This window comes from Manis javanica, chromosome 5 (genome assembly GCF_040802235.1).
Source record: "Manis javanica isolate MJ-LG chromosome 5, MJ_LKY, whole genome shotgun sequence".
NCBI classification, from domain to species: Eukaryota; Metazoa; Chordata; class Mammalia; order Pholidota; family Manidae; genus Manis; species Manis javanica.
Genome location: NC_133160.1, coordinates 82262990 through 82284757, shown reverse-complemented (window position 1 = coordinate 82284757; position 21768 = coordinate 82262990). Strand labels below are relative to the sequence as shown.

Genomic DNA, 21768 nt, shown 5'->3' with positions numbered 1-21768 from the left:
AAAAATCGTTATATTTTTCAAGGACAATCGCATCGTTACCCAGCAGTTATTTTTTGTAGGCTGTTCCTCTCCTGACAACGGTGGCTGCAGCCAGCTCTGCCTCGCTCTCAGCCCAGCGTCCTGGGAATGTGGCTGCTTTCCTGGGTATGACCTGCAGGCGGACCGGAAAAGCTGTACAGCCTCAGGTTAGTGCTGTGGACATTGGGAAGTGCATCTCTGCCAAAGGTTACATGAGAACAACGTTTCATTGAGAAAGATGGAAAGTTAAATTGCTTTTGGCTTCTGGGTAGAAAAGTTTGATATTTTATTTTTGGAAATGGGAAACAAATCACCTTGTAAATATTAATCATAATTGTGTTTTTGTGGAATATTTCTAAGTTACTTAGCATTCAGCAAAGAGCGTGCCTTAGCCAGACCCCAATACTTCTCAGAGCCTTAGTTGATAGAGCATAATCTGAGCTCTGAAAATAATCTGGGATCTAGTTATTAACTCAAATAATCATGCTTTCCTTTCGAAAGTGCCCAGGCATTTGGACATTAATGAATACAATATGCTAATGTTAATATGTTTCAATATGTGTGAATCAAGGAGATGTGGTGCTAAGACACATCATTTTGCTCTGGTGTTGGTTATTTAATGTGGGCTCTTTTTGGAAGTAACTTGCACTTTAACAGTAGCGTCTGACAGGGAGGAATCCAGTGATGAAATGCTGACCAGGTGCCGTGGCAAGGGAGAGGTGGCTTCTGGCCTGTCCTCACCTGGACCACCATGGGCGGGAAGTGGAGAGACAGGACTGCAGGAAGAGGGTGCATGACAGGAAGAGTCACAGTGCCTCTAGGGCTCCAAGGCATATTTAATGGAGTCGTATTTGAATTTGCTTAGTAGGACCACAGCCGTTTTTGCTGTTTGCCAATTCTCAAGATATTCGACACATGAACTTTGATGGAACAGATTATGGAACTGTGCTGAGCCAGCAAATGGGAAAGGTTTTTGCCCTAGATCATGACCCTGTGGAAAACAAGGTATGGTTTTGTCACTTGAACAGCTGTGACTGTGCTTTAAGGACAGAGCAGAGGATTTTATCTGAACAGATTGACCTGGGCTACTTGAAAATCCTCTGCTAAGCTCAAAAGAATTAGTCACAGTAAAATTTAAATATAGGCATTGGAACAAATTTGGGAAATTTTAAGGCCATTCCTCTTATTGTAACCCTACACTGGTTCTTGCTGTGATTCAGCCATTTTATTGGGAAAGATTGAGCAGGATCTTCAGTTCATTTTCTTCCTTGGAGATGAGGGTGGGAGGTTAGCACAGAGCCATACACATAGGAGGAGCACCATAAATAAGTATTTAGTTATTTGCTGGTTGCTAAGTATGGGTTAGTAATTCACATTTAATATCTATCACTATGGGGGGAATTCAGTGACCTTCTAACCATGAAAATCAGGAAACGTAAGTTTTATGGGTTGTGAGGGAATGGCAACTCACAACCTTTTTTACATAATAATCTGTTGTACATGAGGTTTTCTGTATATAACTTAAAATTTCTGTATTATCACCTCAATCAACAAACCATTTGGCCTTTAATTTCTTAGTTGTATTTATGCTAGTTTAGAATGTGCTTGAAATGATATGTTACAGTGTCTTCCAGAGATTAACTACCCATTATCAATTTACATAGTTATAAATCTCCCTCCATAATTATTTATTACTGGATGGTACATTAATTCCTAGAATTTTAAACTGTGTTTTTGTTTCTTCCTGATTTGAAGCAATCTGGCAAATGGCCCCAAAAAGACAGGGCAAAGCAAATTGATTCTGTACTTAATCGGTATTGATTGATGAGTACATGTATTCATCTTGCAAATAGAAATTTGTACTTAAACACTAGCAAACAATCCTTTTTCTTTTCCTTGAATTGAATCTATATGACTCCATGGAAGAATTATATTAACAGAAAGAAATAATAGAGAAAAAATAAGTTCAACATTCGTTTATTACCAAACTAATTTTTTCCTGCACAGTCAGTAGGAAATTTTTACAACTAGGTGAATAAGGAGACTTAGAATGAACTCTAAGTTGTGTGGCTGTTTTTCACTTCTCTGGTACATGTTCTAATTTCTTGCTTCTCAAACTCTGGTACTTGGACCAGATTGTCCTTGCATCATCAATATCCCCTGGAGCTTGTCAGATCTGCCAAGACCCTCAGCCCCCACCCCTGACCAGTGAATTGGAATTAGACCCTCAGCCATCGCCCCTGACCAGTGAATTGGAATTTGCATTTTACAAGATTCCCAGGCGATTCCTGTGCAATTTGAATTTGAGAAGCAGAGGTCTAGTGGAGGGTTTTTTAGTGGGAGAAGTACTCATTTTTGTAGTATGGAATGGAGCTGTTTTCTATGCCATCTAGAAAGATGAATTACCATTTTGTGAATACTCTCATCATTAATTATAGGTTTTTGTGCTGACATGTACTCACAGTTAAAATTCCACAAATGTTACCATTAAAGTGTCAGCTGATCCATAGCAGTTTTTAACGCTTTCATGAAATTCTTGTACCTGTTTGATAGTCTGAACATCAGACTGAAAAAGAACTGAGCACATACAAGGTATGTTCTGTTGTACAAGATGGATTAATTAAAATGAAATTATATACAGTTAGAGATGAAAGGTACTTTGGTAAGTATCTAGTCTGTCATTTTAAAGTATTGAGAAATTGAGGTTAAATAGCTTGGCCAAGGCAATCAAACAAACAACTGCCAAAATTGGGAGAGGAACCTGTTACCTGACCTGCAGTAAAGTGCTGTGGGTTGAGCAGGAGAAGATACAGCTCACCCTGCTGCCTCCATTAAACTGCTAATCATTGCTTCCTTTCAGGCTGTGAAAGCCTACAGAGTTCAAGCACAATGGCTTTGTTATTGACCTATAATCAAAAGTTAATAAATTATTAGTAGCAATAGAAATATATGCCAGCTGTAGGGCTAAAGGGTTTTATATACAGAAAACGAACGCACTTGGTATTACTATCCCCATTTTACCAAAGGGGAAAGTGAGACTCAGAGACATTGAAGAACTTGGCTTAAGTTTACAAACTTCTGGGAAGTAGCAGGGGTGGGATTCACTTGTAGGTGTGCATATCTCTAAAGCCAATCTCTTAATGATTCCACAAATCCAAAAAATTTACTAGCCACAATTAAGAGTATCCATATTAATTCTTTTAAACAAATCATACGGAAATGCCTATTTTTTCTTTTATAGATATACTTTGCCCACACAGCCCTGAAGTGGATAGAGAGAGCTAATATGGATGGTTCCCAGCGAGAAAGGCTTATTGAAGCCGTAGATGTGCCAGAAGGTCTTGCTGTAGACTGGAGTGGCCGCAGATTGTACTGGACAGACAAAGGGTATGCCTGCTCCTTCAGCTTTATGCCACAGGGGGTGGGAGTGATGGGACAGGCAGTCCTGCAGCTTTGTCCTCATCTTTGCACACAAGAAAATGTTTCTGGAGCCCTGTCTGGGACTGGAGGACAGATGCCCCCATACCCCCCACACTTCCCTCACCTCCCCATCACCAAGCAGGACATTCTTCCCTTCATCAGGATTGGGTCTGTATCCAAGGGAGAATTTTGAGGACCAAGGAAGTAGCATGTGTTTTTGTACTTCAGCCTGTTGTAATCAGAGAAATACACACAAAACATGTGTATGAATACAATCAACCACAATCAACAGGCACTCTTGGAGCATCTGCTGTGAATAAGGCTTCCTTCTAGGTAATGTGGGAGATGCAAAGGAGCATGAAGAGGGCTCAGTCAGCTCAGAATTCAGTCAGGGAGGTAAGGCACACATACGCAGGAAAAACTAATGCCAGTGCTTGGTCTAGAGGTCAGCACCAGAGATGTCGTAAGGCTGTGCATTAATAATGGCCAAATGAAGGGTGTATACTCCCAGAGGAGTGCCGCAAGGGATTTCAGGGGTGAACTAACCAAATCCCCTCATTTTACAGATGGGGAAACTAAGGCTCGGAAAAGCCAAGTGATTTATACATGGTTACACGACATGCAAGTGGCAAGTCTTGGGCTAGGCTCCACATGCTGGCTCTCTATTAAGTGAACCTGAAGGAGGGAGTGAGAGCTTCACACTGGAGTTCTGAGGAATGTCCTGATGGGATTGTACAGACCTTCCCTTGGATGGAAAACAGCAGAACTAGAGGGAGGTTGTGGTGTGCCTGCCCTCTGCGCACACCGCTCCCCAGTGCTGCAGGAGGGAGGCTGCACTTAGTGTGTAAGTGTGTGTGGCCTAGGGGAGCCCCAGGACCTGTGGGGGTGGGAAGACAGTGAAGGAAGGAAGTGGCTTCATCTCTTAAGTGTGCTAATGAGAACCCATTTCCTTGCTCCTGGAAGAGAGGCAGCTGACCCCAGAGACATCACAGGATGGTACTAGAGATGTTCTGTGCTTTGGATATTTTCTCAGAGTCAAAGCCATGAAGTGAAATGGTGGCCAACCTGAACATCTGATACCCTTGCAACTGTGTTAAAGAAGAGAATTAATTAGGGTTTTACTTCTGTGAAATCAGTGGTTCCAACACAACAGGAGGAGTCCCAGAGAATGGATATATAGGTTTGGGGTAGGCTTTCTGTGTTCCAGAAAATCTCTTTTGGTCTGGATAACCCATGAGAAATAAATGGTTTTTTTTTAATGAGTTAAATTTATGGCATGGTGTGTAGTTATCAATAATATGGCACTTCTACATCCAGGTTAAGAATATTTTCATTCATTCATTTGTTGTTCACTTAACCATGCCTTCATTCCTTTATTCTTTGGGTAGTTATTTACTGGATAACTGAAATGCACCAGACACTGTGCTGAAAGCTTTATATCCATGACACTGTTAAATCCCCAAAATGTAAATTTTCTTATCCCCAATTTAAAGATTAAAAAATTGAGAAGCAAAGAGAAAAAGCAATTTCCCCAAGGTTAAGTAGCAGTATAAAGAGTAGATCTGGAGCTTTAGTTGTAATAATGATAAAAATCATAATAACAGCTTCTTCCGTGCAGAAGGACATTTAAAATGTCAGCTGTGCATAATAGCAGAGCTTGTACATGGCTGTTCTCAGAGGGAAAATGTTGATCAGAGCAGCAGATGTCAGCCCCTCCTGGACCCTCCCAGGATGCTGGGTTTCATCATATTTCTCACATTCATATGACACCTCAAATTTTAACAGCATTTGATTAATAGTCCCATGGTGTACCTACTACCAAGGCAATGCCTTCAGGAGACAGAGTTAGACAGGTACTTCTGTATCCTGGAGAATCAGACTTCCAATTCCTGAGCTCATTGACTTGCCTAAAAACAAGCCCTTCTTAAGTGCTATTCCCTTTAAAGGCAGCTGCTAAAATAAAACCTTTAATTTGCCTGGAAATGAGAGGTTTATCATATGAAAACCTTGATATTAGGTAGAAATTGGATTTAAATAACTGAGATTCCCAGCTCATGGTATTAGATTATATGGTAACCTTTAATCTGTTAAGAGAACCAGACTGGATACTTAACAGTTTACGCTGGTTTAGGAAAAGACAGATTCAAATTAATGTATAGCTACAGGAAGGAAGCAAATTGATAATTTCACTGGCAATGCTGTTATTTAGTATCAAGGAATCCTGACTCCTAAAGTCAAACGCCCAGTAAAAAAGAAGCAAAAGGGCAAGAAATAAGATATTTGTTTGCCCATTCTTTTGAGTTAACAAAAATTACCATGAGTAAAAATCAGTCTTCTATAGTTCTGGATGAATAGCTCTTATCATGGAAATAGGATGGTGTTTAGAGGATCCCATTGGCATTGAGACCAATCAGGGAATGGCTATTAAGAGAAAGACACAGCACTGGATTAAGGGTTATACTTGGATTCATGTGAACCCCAAAGTCTGTGCTTGTCTTTGCTTTCTCAGCACCAATACTGCAGTGTGAGATTTGCTTTCTGGTGGAATCAAATAGAAGTGTATTATTAGGCGAATCCTTTGGAGAGCTTTGAAAATAAATTCTAGCAATCCTGCTGAGTTAGCTCCAGGGTCAGGAGTATGTGCCTGTCTCAGTTCTCAGTACCTCACTCCTGCTCAGAACAGTAAATATTCAGAGATGATGCAATAGTGGAATCGGAACTGACAGTTTTATCTTCCTGGTCAAAAGCAAGCGGCCTTCGCTTTCCCTCCCATCAAGGCAGCAGGCACAGTGATACTTGTGGCTGAGTGAATTTGACACATCGAGTTCAGAAAGACCCAGTAGTACCCTCCCAATGGCCACTTCATCTGGGAATAAAAGTATCTCATAAAAGTGGCACCAAAATATAAATGGCTTCACATTAGCCACTGCCCTGAGTTGGTTGTTTGCAAAGTGTACTTGACTCAGCATAGGCCCTGAGCTGATCTTACCTTTATCCCCCTCCTGCATCTAACCTGTGAGGAGGAGTCTATAAAGCCTCTGACTCACTAACGGCCTAGAAAGTGTGCCCGAATAAGGCCCCAGAGATCAGCTTAATGTTTTGCAGAACAGGGAGGAGAGAATAGTCCCACCCTGAGTTTCTGGGCAGGCCTGTTTCATGCAGACATTGCCTACAGGAACAAGGGGTAGAGCTTTCCAGGTGTTTGTGGAATGAATTAAAGACAGTTATACTTTCTAGTTTGCAGGAGGAAACAGGCTGGTGGAGAGGGGAGGGTCTTCTTATCCCCTCTGCCTGTAGTCCTATCTACTCCTGGAAGCCTGGTTTAACTCCCAGGTCCAGTGTATCCAACTAAGCCCCCAGCCCTGAGTCTGCCAGTTGCATTCTTTACATTCTTTGTATTGCAATTCCCTCCCCCACCCTCTCCTGCTGCCCTATAAGCTGAGTAAGGATCATGATGGAGTTTTCTCTAGTACTGTATCTCCAGTGCTTAGGCGAATCCCTGGCACAGAGTAGGTGACTCTTAAATATTTATTTGGTAATAAAGATTTATTTCACAAATAAATGGAAAAATTAGGAAACAAGAATTCCATAGGGTTATATTTTTTAATGTAAAGATTAGTACATAATATTCAGTACTCCCATTTGTCTTAGAATCATATAGAAAAAAATTAAGGTCAGCATACATTTCCCCCACTGTCTTGTGCTGGCTGTCTCCACAGCCCTTCAGACCTGCTCTCCCTCCCCCTGCTCTCCCTCCCGCTGCCTTCCCACCCGGTGATCTGTGGCTGTGACAGGAAGCCGACAGCTCCTCTCGACTGCCTTTCCCTGGTTCCAGCAGGAGAGGGAAGTTTTGAAGAGAAAGGGATGTAGTATTTACACACGTTTTGTCCCTGCCAGGCCACTGACACAGTCCCCTCTTACTTTATCCTTTCACAGTGTGTTTAACTGCCTGGCATATATACTGGAATGTTAATTAAAAGACTGTTAAAAAAAGAGAATGTACATGTTGGTCCTCACTTGTGTATTTGTGCTCACACGTGTGCACACATGCTAGCATGTGTGATGGGGATAGTCTGGATGCTTTCCTTTGTATTTCAGTAAGTCACAGGGATGGAGCATTTTTGTTTAAAAAGCACAGTTGATATAAAAAGCCCCTTTATATTACTTGCATTTTAGGAAGTCTCTCATTGAAGGGAGTGATTTAACTGGAAAACATCGTGAAATAATCATTAAGGAAGGCATCTCTCAGCCACGAGGAATTGCTGTTCATCCAGTGGCCAAGTAAGTGTTTGTGGAAATGAGGCACCTTTCTGTAGACAGTTCATGCTAGTTTGATATGCTAGTGACCAACATTTGTCTTAAGATCTCTGGTGGTCGGTGGAATCAGGACCAAGCAAATTCATAAGATTTGTTCAAGTTTTCAAAGCTGATATTGCTAGCGTGACTTCCTCATCCTTGTAACATCTTCTAATTTTCTATTCTTGTATGAAAATATTATTGCTTAGATACCCTTTCATTTTAAGCAAATTCAATTTCTTTTTGAGAAGAAGTGGGCTGTAATTCTTTAAACAATTAGACATTAGCCCATTAAGCTACTTTCTTTACAAATCTAAATTATTGCTTTCCTGGGTAGAGGATAATATTTGGATTGCATGGCTTATAAATTCTATTTAGAAAAATCGTGAGTTTAGTTCAAATGATAAGTTTTGCTTGGATTTAGACAAAAAGAAATAGACATCATGAATGAGTAGGAGACTATGTTGTTAATTGTGAATTAGTAAGAAATTGGTGACAAATGCTGGTTTAGGTTTATAGAGGTAAGAAGAACTGATTCCTTTCTACTGCAAAAACAAGGCTAAAAATTTAACCGTATTTTATTTGGAATGGAAATTTTATGATAGTCTATGGGAAATAATACACTGGTAGTAATTGATAATTGATTTGGAGCCAGCCACATGGTTAGAGCAGTGAGAAGGTATCCATCTCTAAACAAACAGGTGAAAAGATACTGAACCACACTGACCTCAAAAAATGTGCCTCAGCATCTGGTTTATGAAACTTCAAATTGACCAAGTTAACTGAGTATATCATATAAAAGTGCTTGATAAACAAATATGCTCTTTCCTTTATGTTTTAATTTTACATATAAAGTGAGTCTTAACATCTGCATAGCAGTAAGACAGGCTAGCAAGATTTCATTTGCTTTTATAGCATGAAATGCTTATTTAAGAATATGTACTCAAATACATTCTTGATTTGTAATATACTACAGTTTTTTAAATGAGTCTTTTTATCCAGTGTTCTTAAATTTAATCTGACATTTCCTAAGATGCTCTACACAGAAAAGATAATTTTTTGCTTCTGAAAATTATTTGTTCAACATACAGTGCTATACTTTCTCTTTCTATATTCCTCGGTGTACCACTTAGTTAATCCCTAAAATGATTTACATTGATGTTTTCAATGATGAAAGAATAGAATTTTTTCATGCAATTTTTTAAATGCTTTTTTGATTAAAGGAGATTATTCTGGACTGATATGGGGATTAATCCACGAATTGAAAGTGCTTCCCTTCAAGGCATTGGCCGGCTGGTTATAGCTAGCTCTGATCTGGTGTGGCCCAGTGGAATAACGATTGATTACTTAACTGACAAGTTGTATTGGTGTGATGCCAAACGGTCTGTGATAGAAATGGCCAATCTGGATGGTTCCAAACGCCAAAGACTTGCTCAAAACGATGTAGGTGAGGTCTTGGGATGGGTGATTTCTTCCTTTTGACTGAATATTGATGAGTGTTAAATACAAAATGTGTTTAGACACACACACACACACACCCTCACCCCCGCCCCACCCCACATACTCTTAACCACATGGTGAGAAGGGGATAAAGACAGAATTCCCCAGAGATTTATGAGCTACAAAGATTACCTTGACATTGGGATAGTGGGTAAAAAAATAGTGATGTAGGTTCATTCCTCTTTGCCAAGATTTCCCAAAATCATATTAAAAAATTTTAAACTTCTGTAGGAAAATGCTTCTGTAGGAATGAAATACATACTTCACAATAAAACATGAGCTTGTGTACGGTTGTAGACTTTATTCATTCATGTACTTAACAGATATTTATTGAATCACAGAAAGTGGACATACAGTGGATAGTAAAAGTGGAATAAGAAGTTAGTTCAACTGTTATCTTTCTTATGTTCTAGAAAATGTCATTTTTATAACAGTAATATCACCATTAGGTATTAGTGAATATCTATTCATGTGCAAAGATAAATAAAGTTTTCTCCCCTATTATATTTTAGATTTTGCATGGGATGTCATGTATTTTCATAAATATCTGTAAAACCCTGTAGCCTATATTAACTGTTAAAAGAAAGGTATGAATGGCTACGAGATTAGATAGCAGTGGGAGACTCGTTGTGACTTAGAATCTGCAAAGACAGTGTTTAAACTGGACCATGTGGTAAACAGATGTTAATAAAATGTTATCATTTGAAATAAGACTGCAAAGATTGGTCTTTGTATGTTAGTACTGCCAGGATATATTGACTGACTTAAGTTTGATTGTACTAGGGAGCACTGCATGTTCTTGAGTTGTAATATACTCAAGGAAATGTGCATGGTAAGATTGGTATCTCAGGATAATCACTTAGGTAAGTATAAAGGTTGGATCGGAATCTGGGGAAAATAAAATCAGTTAGGAGACTACAACAGATGTCCAGTCAACAGTTAATGAAAGCCTGAACTTGAACATTGCCATTTAAAAGTGGAAAGGAGGATTAGAATTATTTAAAAAATCATTGTGAATGAAAAACTGAGAGCATTTGCTAAGACCATATCAAATTGAGGGCTAGGAAGATGTTGAAGATGCTTCAGAGATTTGGAAACTGGTTGATTAGGAAGCTGGAAAAAACAGTTTCTCTCTTTTAGGAAGAAGCTAACAAGCTAATAACCTATGTAAGATATTTATTATGCCTGTTTCTTTAGTTTTAGAGGTAATGAATTTCTAGATTCATATTCTATTAAATAATCAAGAAATGTGTAATTTGAAAATTTTACATATTTCCAAGCTTCTTTAAAAATGAAATACATACTTCACAATAAAACATGAGCTTGTGTACGGTTGTAGACTTTATTCATTCATGTACTTAACAGATATTTATTGAATCACAGAAAGTGGACATACAGTGGATAGTAAAACAAATATGGTTCCTGTGAAGCCATAGAGGCTAGTGAAGGAGACATACCTTCACCTAAATACATCACCTAAATAAATGTAGGATTACAGCTTTGACATATGAAAGCAAAAAGGGATTTGAAAATTCCTAACCAGAATGTAAAGACACCATAGTCTAAACCAAAAAAGCATAGCGATATTTTGTGAATAATTTGTATTGCTACTGTAATCTCTGACTAAGGCAGTTTTCTACTAAAGACCATTATCAAATATTGATATGAAAATAGGTAAAATAATCCATCCTTGTAGTGCCATCTACTGGTAACAGTGGTGACTTCTCAGCTGCCAGTTGAGGGTTTTGAATGTGAAGATTGACGGAATTCATTCTTAATTTAAAATGCAATTGTGGCTCGTCTATTAAAAAAAAAATAAGGTAGATTGTGTCAGAGTAGGGTATTTGACTGTTGAGAAACTATAGCTAATTCTGACACATGCTACACTGAGGATGAACCTTGAGGACATTATGCTAAGAAAAATAAGTCAGACACAGAAGACAATATTGTGTGGTTCCACTTACTTGAGATATCTAAAGTAGTCACATTCGTAGAAAGAGATAGTAGAATGGTGTTTGCCAGGGACTAGAGGAGGGGAAAATGGGAAGTTGTTGTTCAATGGGTGTCAAACTTCAGTTTTGCAAAATGAAGTTGTAGAAACTGGCTGCACAACAATCTGAATGTACTTAACACTACTTAACCATATACTTAGATTAAGATGATAAATTTTGTGTGAGACTTTTTTACCATCATATAAAAAATGATAGCTATATTTAAAAATTATCTTGTACATTTATGGCTTTAACTTGGGACAAAGGGCTAGAGACTAAAGGAATCCTTATGGCCCTAGTCACTAATGATTTGTGGAGACTCACTGCCACCAGGATAACTTGTTTGAGTTAGCTGCCAAAGAGGGAGATGTTCGTTCTAATCTTCCAATTCCATTGCCCATTTGCAAAAAGGCTGACCTGGGAAATGGAACTGGACTTGATTGAAACTTCCAAATTTGGGGCTCCATAGCTTTAGCCTCTAGCCACTTGACATAGTATGTTACAGCATTTCCCTGCTTACTGAATACTTGGATATTTTATCAGAAGAGTTTCAGTGGTGTGGAGATGTCCGTGTAGATTTTTGTGGGTCAGAAGAGCCCACTTATGGGTCAATAGGAACCATGATAATGGAGACAGCAGATAACAAATGCTTTCCAAAAACTTGGCTAGTAAGGGAAGGAAAGAGACAAAAAGAAGCTAGAGGGGTCAAGGGGTTGAGAAAATTAAGATGGGAGGGACCTGAGGATATTAATTGGCTAAGAGAAAAAAGCTAATAGGATGAGGAGAATGAAATGTAAAAGAAAGGGACAACTGACAGAACAGACCCTAGAGACGGCAGGAAGGATGAGGCCAAGACCATAGGTCAAGGGACCGATATTGGATAAAAGGAAAAATAAGAAAGCAGGCGGGGGTCCACTGCATGGAAATGTGTTTGTGGACATGGGAATTTAATGGAGACTTATTCCGTTACCTCAATATTTTAAAGATCCTTACAACAACCTGTGAATTTAGTCTGCTGCTTAGTACAGCCATTCTAAAGCCGAGGAACCTGAGGCAAAGAGAGGTAAAACGATTTGCTCAAGTTTAGTCTGGAAATAATGACAGAATCATTGAAACGAGAAACATTCCTCCTCCTTGGTGCTATTATGTCAACCAACCCGCGTTCTCCGCCTCCCCCAATGCTGGCTGCCAGCGCTGGACCCCAGACCACCAGGCTCCCATTTTAAGACGAGGCGCCCTCATCATGTCGGTTTCCGGGACACAGGTGTGGGTAGGGGCTCACACCGTGCTTAGCAGCTACATTAAAGAAATGATTTAGTGTAGGAATCGCATATATGTTTCAAGCCTTGTCCTTTTTGAAATACTCATGGCAAAGACAAAACGTATGTAAATGGATTCGATGCTTCCAGGTCACCCATTCGCTGTAGCTGTGTTTGAGGATCACGTGTGGTTCTCTGATTGGACTATGCCATCGGTAATAAGGGTGAACAAGAGGACAGGCAAAAACAGGGTACGTCTCCGAGGCAGCATGCTGAAGCCCTCATCACTGGTTGTAGTTCATCCTTTGGCAAAACCAGGTACCCTGGGCACGTTACATAGTCTTTCTTTGTAATGGAATCTACAATGATTCGTTTGGTGGCGGGAGGAGGGTGATGCTGCGGTTCTCACTAATTTGGGTAGATGGTAAGAGTTTAACCTAAGACAATGTGGTAGTGGATTCGACTTTCTCTCTCCAATCTCATCTTGACATCTCCTGAGCAGTTTTTAATCACCTACTCCTTTGCAAAGATTCGTGGGTTAAAGGCACTGAAGGTGGGGCAGGGGTGGGAGGAGCAATTTCAAAACCTGCAGTAGAAGCATCTATGTATAACTGGGGCCTTTCTCCACCCGCTGAGTGTACCGTGAGGAAGCATCAGCCGGGAGTACGTGAATGGAAAAGGCGTCCAGTGTCCTCTGGTAACACTTCTTTCTAAATTGCCCTTCTTCAGTTTGACTAGACTATGAGTCAGAAAATAGGAATCATATCTGCCTAAAGAGCTCTTGAACAAAAGTACTGGCTAGACTCAATAAATACTCATAAGGTAATACGATTCTGAGTTTGTCTTAGAATCAGTGGCCCCTTATAGGAACTCCTCTGAAATAGTTCAGTACAGCCTTCAATTAGATACACTGAGCTTCTCTCCCCAAAGCTGTATATTGTGATTTGCCTCAGTGGCCCTCGTGATCTCCAAGCCCATCTGCGAATGCACCTCTCTCCTCCACTAGGAGCAGAGCCGTGCTTCCATCGGAATGGAGGCTGTGAACATATTTGTGAAGAGAGGTTTGGAACTGCTCGGTGTTCATGTCGTGAAGGTTTTGTAAAAGCCCCAGATGGGAAAATGTGCCTGGCTGTGAATGGCCATCAGATATCAGCAGGTAATATGATAAACTATGTGGCTAAATTACCTTACGTTGGCTCAGGAATATAGTTCTGCATTGATTCTTATGCTTTTACTGACTTTTTATTTTGTATTTCTAAAATGCTCTGCTTTTAAGGACACCGTTTTGTTTTTTTCTCTGATGAGTTTGGGCTCCTTATTTCAGACAAAATTCAGTTGACCTCCTCTAATTGTAAAATTAATGAACAAAAGATAATATTCGAAGTCTTAAGTCCCCATCCTCCAGCACCCTAGTCATGGTGGAGTGGTCCAAACTTGGAAATAAATGCCAGTGTTTTACCACCTCGGATAGTGTTCACAGACATTTTATGTAGAAGTTTTATGGCCTTAATTTTAGGCATAGTCATAGACAGCCCCCCTACCATGTGGCTTGTTTAGTATAATGAGCAAAATCCTTTATAATAAATAACTTTAGGCTATCAAAGAAGTGTAGGAATCTAGCCTGAGAAGGTGTCTGATCCACATTTTTAAAACCTAAATCTAAATATGACTTTAAGGAAGAGAAAGAGGAAATCAAACGTGATGTGTAACCAGTTACTGCTTTGCCTCCCTTCAATGTGCATCCAAACAGTTAAAGAGTGTTTGAATTCATCTCTTGATGTCTTTATGCCAGAGAGTTTACCTTTTGTTAAAACTGTTTTTTGAAAATGCGTATTTATCTAATAGGCATAGTATAAATTAGGTGACAGATTGACAGCAAATAAAGGGATTGATTTCTCCCTAGATCAGAATTGGCTGTTTTGGATTTTCAGAACTTTCTATTAATTGTTGCCTTGAGACAATGGTTCTCAATCACTGGTTTCAGGACCACTTTGCACTCTTAAAAGTTATTGAGAACCCCAAAGAGTTTTGGTGTATGTGGATTATGTCTGACAATATTTATGATATTAGAAATTAAAACTGTACTATTTAAAAAACTTATCTATTAAAATTAAGATAATACTCCATTATATGAACATATTTTTATGGAAATAAGTGAAATAATTTCCAAAACAAAAAAGATGTAGTGAGAACAGTGGCATTGTTTTACATTTATATCTTTAATGTCTGACTTAATACAGGGCAGCAGGATTCTCATACCTGCTTCTGTTAGATTTGTTGCTGTATTGTTTTGGTTGAAGCCTATCAAGAAAGTCTGGCCTCCGACAGACATGGAGTTGGGAAAGGGAGGACTGATTATTTAATAGCCTTTTCAGATGCCTCTTGTACATTTTCTTTTGATACTTTATCAGAACTAGACAGGTGATAGTTTTGAGCTTAACTGTAATGTGGAATCTGAGGCCATATCAAAAACTTTTTGTCCCCTGCTACATTAAAATCCACTGTTCTGTTTTGTCTTTGTGTGGATCTTTCACCAATGCATGATTTTGTGGCATATTTTTGGTCATTTGAAAATATTGATTGACTGAATTATATATATCTTGCGAGTGTCAGATGAATACAACAAACACATTAATTGTTATCATCAAGCTTATTAGAAAAGCCCTTGAATATTGGGATTCTGTCAGCTCATGATAGTGGAAAAATTTTTCCAGAATTCTACTTTTCACTTGAAAGCTCAAATTTTATCTTTGGCAACAAGTACCATCAGTTGTTTTCCTTGAAATGATAGACTCACTTCATTCATTTTTGAGAAATGCTTGCCAAATCTCTAAGTGTTAATAACATAGTTAGTCAGTCATTCTTTCAAGTAAAAATTATGTTCAATGAAAGTGAAAGCTGGTTTCACCCTGTTTGAAGAGCACATGTATGTTTTTCCTCCAGACAGACATGATAACTTCAGTATGTGCATGGAGTGTTTTATTTGTACTTCCCATTTCATTATATGGAATATTGAAGAGCCAAGAATTTTATGATTGAGATTTTTAAAAATTAATAGTTCTTACTGTTTCATCACAGCTCTTAAGTGAAACTGGATTGTGCATGTATACGTGTGAGAGAGAGCAATTGTGTGTCAGTGAATGCACGCTGCTTGTTGAATTTGTACCATTGCCTTAATTTGCTAAGGCACCAGCAGTTTTGCCCATTATTGTTTTTGCCTCATCAGTATCAGTGTTGACACAAGGGAAAAAAGGCAAATAACGGTGACCTTTTATGAAAATAGCTTTGACCTTCTGGACTTTGTGCAGTGGGACCCCAGAGATCCATGGACCACACTTAGGGATTAGTGTTTTAGAAGATCCATGTCTCCCATGTTCTGGAGATGTGTATAGATACCATGCTTATGTTAAGCTATGGTTTGTTTATGTTCTTCCACATTTCTAAGTACAGGTAAAATCAGGCTAAAATAAGTCTTGAAATCAGCCTTAGTGAGAAGCAATGTGCATGGAAGGTATGTTGGGGAAATCATATCATTACTTTGTCCTTAGTAATGGTGGGCTGTGATTATGAGCTGATTATGTTCATAAGAATTTTGGTATTTTACTGTTACTGTTTTTGCTAGTACCTAAAAGAGTCCTGGCTCCCCCAACCCTCAGCCATCAAGTGCACTGAGGGAAGCTGGGAGGGTGTGGTTTAGCAGGTGGGGTTTTTCTAAGTCTCCAAGATGCTGCCAATTTCTCTGAATCTTCTTACTGTAGGAATGAGTCTGAACTCACAACCAACAAACAGCCATAAATATAAATAAAGTCAAACTTAAATTATAAAAAAGTGAATTAACTATATCTTTTGACCTACTAGGTAATGAAGCAGGTCTAAATAATCAAGTAACACCATTGGACATCTTATCCAGGACAGGAGACTTTGGTGATAACATCACAGAGTCTCCACCTATGCTGGTGGCTGAAATCATGGTGTCAGGTATGAATAATGAGCTCTCCAATACAGCACTGGTTCCAACAATTTCCATCCTACCAATTAAAAATTCTGAGTTAGCTGTCTAATTTACTGTTGGCTTAATCTACACAAAGCTAATGACGCTAAACTATGGACTCAAACACTGGTTGTCCTATTCATCTGAATGGTGTGCCCGAGGAAGATTGCTCTGTATGAGGCTGGACATGAACTTTTACTCACTGAGAGTCTTTGGACTGACACTTCTTCAAAGAAATCTAATTTGGAAACAAAGGTGATAAATTGAGACAGCATATTTGAGTTTATTGCCTTCTGCACCTAGTATTTTTTGGCTTTTAGCTCATCTAGCTGTACTTCCAACAGTGTGAAATAGACAGTAACTGATAAATATAGGTTGGCTGTTTCAGCTGCTCCAGGAAGTCTACAAACAGCAAATGTTAGAACTGTTTTCTTCTGTTTTGCACATTTATCACAGTAGAAGCATCTATGTATAACTGGGGTTATACATATAACCCCATATAAAAGGCTAAATAATTTGTTTAGTATGTAAGAATGTTAGGGAACGTAATGCTTTTATATTCTATATTCACTCATGAGGCCAGGTTTTCTTTTTTTAATTGAAATATCATTGATATACAACATTATGAAGCGTTCACATGAACAACGTTATGGTTTCAGCATTCACCCATAGTATCAAGTCCTCACCCCCGCCATTGCAGCCACTGTCCAGCAGTGCAGTAAGATGCTCTAGAGTCACTACTTGTCTTCTCTGTGCTATACTGTCTTCCCTGTGAACTACCTATATTGTGATTGCCAATTATAATGCCCCTTAATCCCCTTCTCCCTCCCTCCCCACCCACCTTCTCCCACCCCTCCCCTTTGGTAACTGTTAGTCCCGTCTTGGAGTCTGTGAGTCTGCTACTGTTTTGTTCCTTCAGGTTTGCTTTGTTTTTGTACTCCACAAATGAGTGTATTTGTCTTTCTCTGCCTTATTTCACTGAGCATAATAACCTCTAGCTCCATCCATGTTGTTGCAAATCATAGGATTTCTTTTCATTTTATGGCTGAATAATATTCCATTGTGTATATGTACCACCTCTTCTTTATCCATTCATCTGCTGTGGACACTTAGGTTGCTTCCATATCTAGGCTATTGTAAATAGTGCTGCAATAAACATAGGGGTGCATATGTTTTTTCGAATTGGGGATCTTATTTTCTTCAGGTAAATTCCTAGGAGTGGAATGACTGGGTAAAATGGTATTTCTATTTTTAGTTTTTTGAGAAACCTCTTTAGTGCTCTCCACAGTGGTTGAACTAATTTACATTCCACCAGCAGTGTAAGAAGGTTCCCCTTTCTCTGCATCCTCACAAGCATTTGTTGTTTTTGTCTTTTGGATGTTGGCCATCCTAACTGGTGTGAGGCTATATTTCATTGTGGTTTTAATTTGCACTTCCCTGATGAGTAGCAATATGCGGCATCTTTTTGCATGCCTTTTGGCCATAACGAATTTCTTCTTTGGAAAAACTGTGTCTGTTCAGATCCTCTGCCCATTTTTTAATTGGGTTATTTGTTTTTTGGGTATTAAGGCATGTGAGCTCTTTATATATTTTGGATGTTAATCCCTTATTGGATATGTCATTTATGAATATAGTCTTCCATACCGTAGGATGCCTTTTTGTTCTGCTGATGGTGTGCTTTGCTGTATGGAAGCTTTTTAGTTTGATGTAGTCCCACTTGTTCATTTTTTATTTTTTTCCCTTGACCAAAGAGATGTGTTCAGGAAAAAGTTACTCATGTTTATATTCAAGAGATTTTTGCTTATGTTTTCTCCTGTGATTTTTCTGGTTTCATGACTTATATTCAGGTCTTTGATCAATTTCAAGTTTAGTTTTGTGCATGGAGTTAGATAATAATCCAGTTTCATTCTCTTACATGCAGCTGTCCAGTTTTGCTAACACCAGTTGTTAAAGAGGTTGTCTTTTCTGCATTGTATATTCATGGCTCCTTTGTCATATATTAATTGGCCATATATGTGTGGGTTTATATCTGGACTCTCTATTCTATTCCACTGATCTATGGATCTGTTCTTGTGCCAGTCCCAAATTGTTTTGATTACCGTGGCTTTGTAGTAAAGCTTGAAGTCAGGGAGCATAATCCCCCCAGCTTTATTCTTCCTTCTTAGGATTGCTTTGGCTATTCGAGGTCTTTTGTGGTTCCATATGAATTTTAGAACTATATGTTCTAGTTCATTGAAGAATGCTATTGGTATTTTGATAGGGATTACATTGAATCTGTAGATTGCATTAGGCACGATGGTCATTTTGACAATATTAGTTCTTCCTATTCATGAGCATGGGATGTATTTCCATTTTTTGGTATCTTCTTTAATTTCTCTCAGACTATGTCTTAGGTTGCTTCCATATCTTGGCTGTTGTAAATAGTGCTGCGATAAACACTTGTAGTTTTCAGAGTATGTCTTTCACTTCCTTAGTTAGGTTTATTCCTAGGTACTCTATTCTTTTTGATGCAATTTTAAGTGTAGTTGTTTTCCTGATTACACTTTCTGCTAATGCATTGTCAGTATATAGGAATGCAACAGATTTCTGTGTATCCTACAACTTTGCTGAATTCAGTTATTAGTTCTAGTAGTTTTTTAGTGGAGTCTTTAGGGTTTTCTGTGTATAATATCATGTCATCTCAAACAGTGACAGTTTAACTTCTTCCTTGCCAATCTGGATGTCTTTTACTTCTTTGTGTTGTCTGATTGCCGTGGCTAGGACCTCTAGTACTATGATGAGTAAGAGTAGTGAGAGTGGCCATCTTTGTCTTGTTGCCTATCTGAAAGGAAAAGCTTTCAGATTTTTGCCAGTAAGTATGATGTTGGTTGTGGGTTTGTCACACATGGCCTTTATTATGTTGAGGTACTTGCCCTCTATGCCCATGTTGTTGAGAGTTTTTATTGTGAATGGATGTTGAATTTTGTCAAATGCTTTTTCAGAATCTATGGAGATGATCATGTGATTTTTGTCCTTCTTTTTATTGTAATGTATAATGTGGACTGAGTTTCAAATATTGTACCATCCCTGCTTCCCTGGAATAAATCCCACTTGGTTATGATGGATGATCTTTTTGATGTGTTTTTGAAGTCGGTTTGCTTATATTTTGTTGAGTATTTTTGCATCTATGTTCATCAGGGATATTAGTCTGTAATTTTCTTTTTTGTGGTGTCTTTGCCTGGTTATGGTATTAGAGTGATGCTGGCCTCATAGAATGAGTTTGAAAGTATTTCCTACTCTTTACTTTTTGGAATGCTTTAGGGAGCATGGGTATTAGCTCTTCTTTAAATGTTTGATAAAATTTAGCTCTGAAGTCATATGGGACAGAGTTTTCATTTTTAGGTAGTTTTTTTGATTGCCAATTCAATTTTATTGCTGGTATTTGGTCTATTCAGATTTTCTGTTTCTTCCTGGGTCAGCCTTGGAAGGTTGTATTTTTCTAGAAAATTGTCCATTTCTTCTAGATTATCCAATTTGTTAGTATAATTTTTCAGAGTTTTCTATAATAGTTCTTTGTATTTCTGTGGTATCTGTTGTGATTTTTCCTTTTTCATTTCTGATTCTGTTTATGTGTGTAGACTCTCTTTTTTTCTTGATAAATCTGGGTAGGGGTTTATCCATTTTGCTTATCAATTGTTCTTTTCTCAAAGAACCAGCTCTTGGTTTCACTGATTCTTTGTATTTTCTATTCTTCTCAATTTCATTTATTTCTGCTCTGATATTTATTATGTCCCTCCTACTGACATTGGTCCTCATTTGTTCTTCTTTTTCTAGTTTCATTAATTGTGAGTTTAGATTGTTCATTTGGGATTGTTCTTCTTTCTTGAGGTGAGCCTGTACTGCAATATACTTTCCTCTTAGAACTGTCTTCACTGCATCTCACAGATTTGGGCTGCTTAGTTGTTGTTTTCATTTGTCTCCATATATTACATATTCTCTGTTTTATTTTGATCATTGATCCATTGATTATTTAGGAGCATGTTGTTTAAGCCTCCAAGGTGTTTGTGGGCTTTTTTTTTTTTTCATTAGTTTATTTCTAGTTTCATACCCTTGTGGTCTGAGAAGCTGGTTGACACAATTTCAGTCTTTTTGAATTTATTGAGGTTATTTTTATGGCCTTTATCTATTCTGGAATATGTTCCATGTACACTTGAGAAGAATGTGTATCCTGCTGCTTTTGGGTGGAGTGTTCTGTAGATGTCTGTCAGGTCCATCTGTTCTAATGTATCGTTCAGTGCCTGTGTCTACTTATTTTCTGTCTGGTTGATCTGTCTTTTGGTGTAAGTGGTGTGTTCAGGTCTCCTAAAATGAATGCATTGCATTCTATTTCCTCGTTTAATTCTGTTAGTATTTGTTTCACATATTTAGGTGCTCCTATATTAGGTACACAGATATTTATAATGGTTATATCCTCTTGTTGGACTAACCCCTTTATCATTATGTAATGTCCTTCTTTGTCTCGTTACTTTCTTTGTTTTGAAATCTATTTTGTTTGATATAAGTACTGTTACTCCTGCTTTTTTCTCCCTACTATTTGCATGAAATATCTGTTTCCATTCCTCCACTTTTAGTCTGTGTATGTCTTTGGGTATTAAATGAGTCTCTTGTAGGCAGCATATAGATGGGTCTTGTTTTTTAATCCATTCTGCAACTCTGTGCCTTTTGATTAGTGCATTCAGTCCATTTACATTTAGGATGATTATCTGTAGATCTGTACTTACTGCCATTGTAGGCTTTAGATTTGTGGTTACCAAAGGTTCAAGGATAGCTTCCTTACTATCTAACAGTCTATTACTCTATTAAATCACTTATTACTCTATTTCAAACACAATCTAAAAGTTCTTTTTTTCCCTTCCCTTCTTTTTCTTCCTCCTCCACTCTATTTATTAAGTGTCATATTCTATACTTTTTGTGTATCTCTTGACTAACTTTGTGAGTAGTTGATTTAACTTTGTATGTGTTTAGTAATTAATTGGTCTACTACCATTACTGTGTGTTTATTTTCTCTGATGACAGCTATTTACCCCCAAGAGCATGTCCACCTAGAGCAGTCCCTTTCAAATAACTTGTAGAAATGGATTGGTCATAGTAAATTCCCTCAACTTTTGCTTATCTGGAAATTGTTTAATCCCTGCTTCAAATTTAAATGATAATCTTGCCAGGTAGAATATTCTTGGTTGGAGGCCCTTCTATTTCATTGCATTAAATATATCATGCCTGTAAGGTTTCTGCTGAAAAGTCTGACAGCCTGATG

At 38.3% G+C, this 21768-nt stretch overlaps 1 protein-coding gene across 1 annotated transcript in view; it reads left to right on the top strand.

Annotated features, from left to right (window-relative positions):
* Nucleotides 1–21768, top strand: part of EGF (epidermal growth factor) — a 102106-nt gene that overhangs the window by 53175 nt on the left and 27163 nt on the right. Inside the window, 8 exon segments of the mRNA XM_037001165.2 lie at nucleotides 60–185; nucleotides 887–1023; nucleotides 3260–3405; nucleotides 7615–7719; nucleotides 8958–9181; nucleotides 12635–12802; nucleotides 13491–13640; nucleotides 16343–16462. Of these exon segments, the coding sequence (XP_036857060.2) occupies nucleotides 60–185; nucleotides 887–1023; nucleotides 3260–3405; nucleotides 7615–7719; nucleotides 8958–9181; nucleotides 12635–12802; nucleotides 13491–13640; nucleotides 16343–16462 (1176 nt within the window).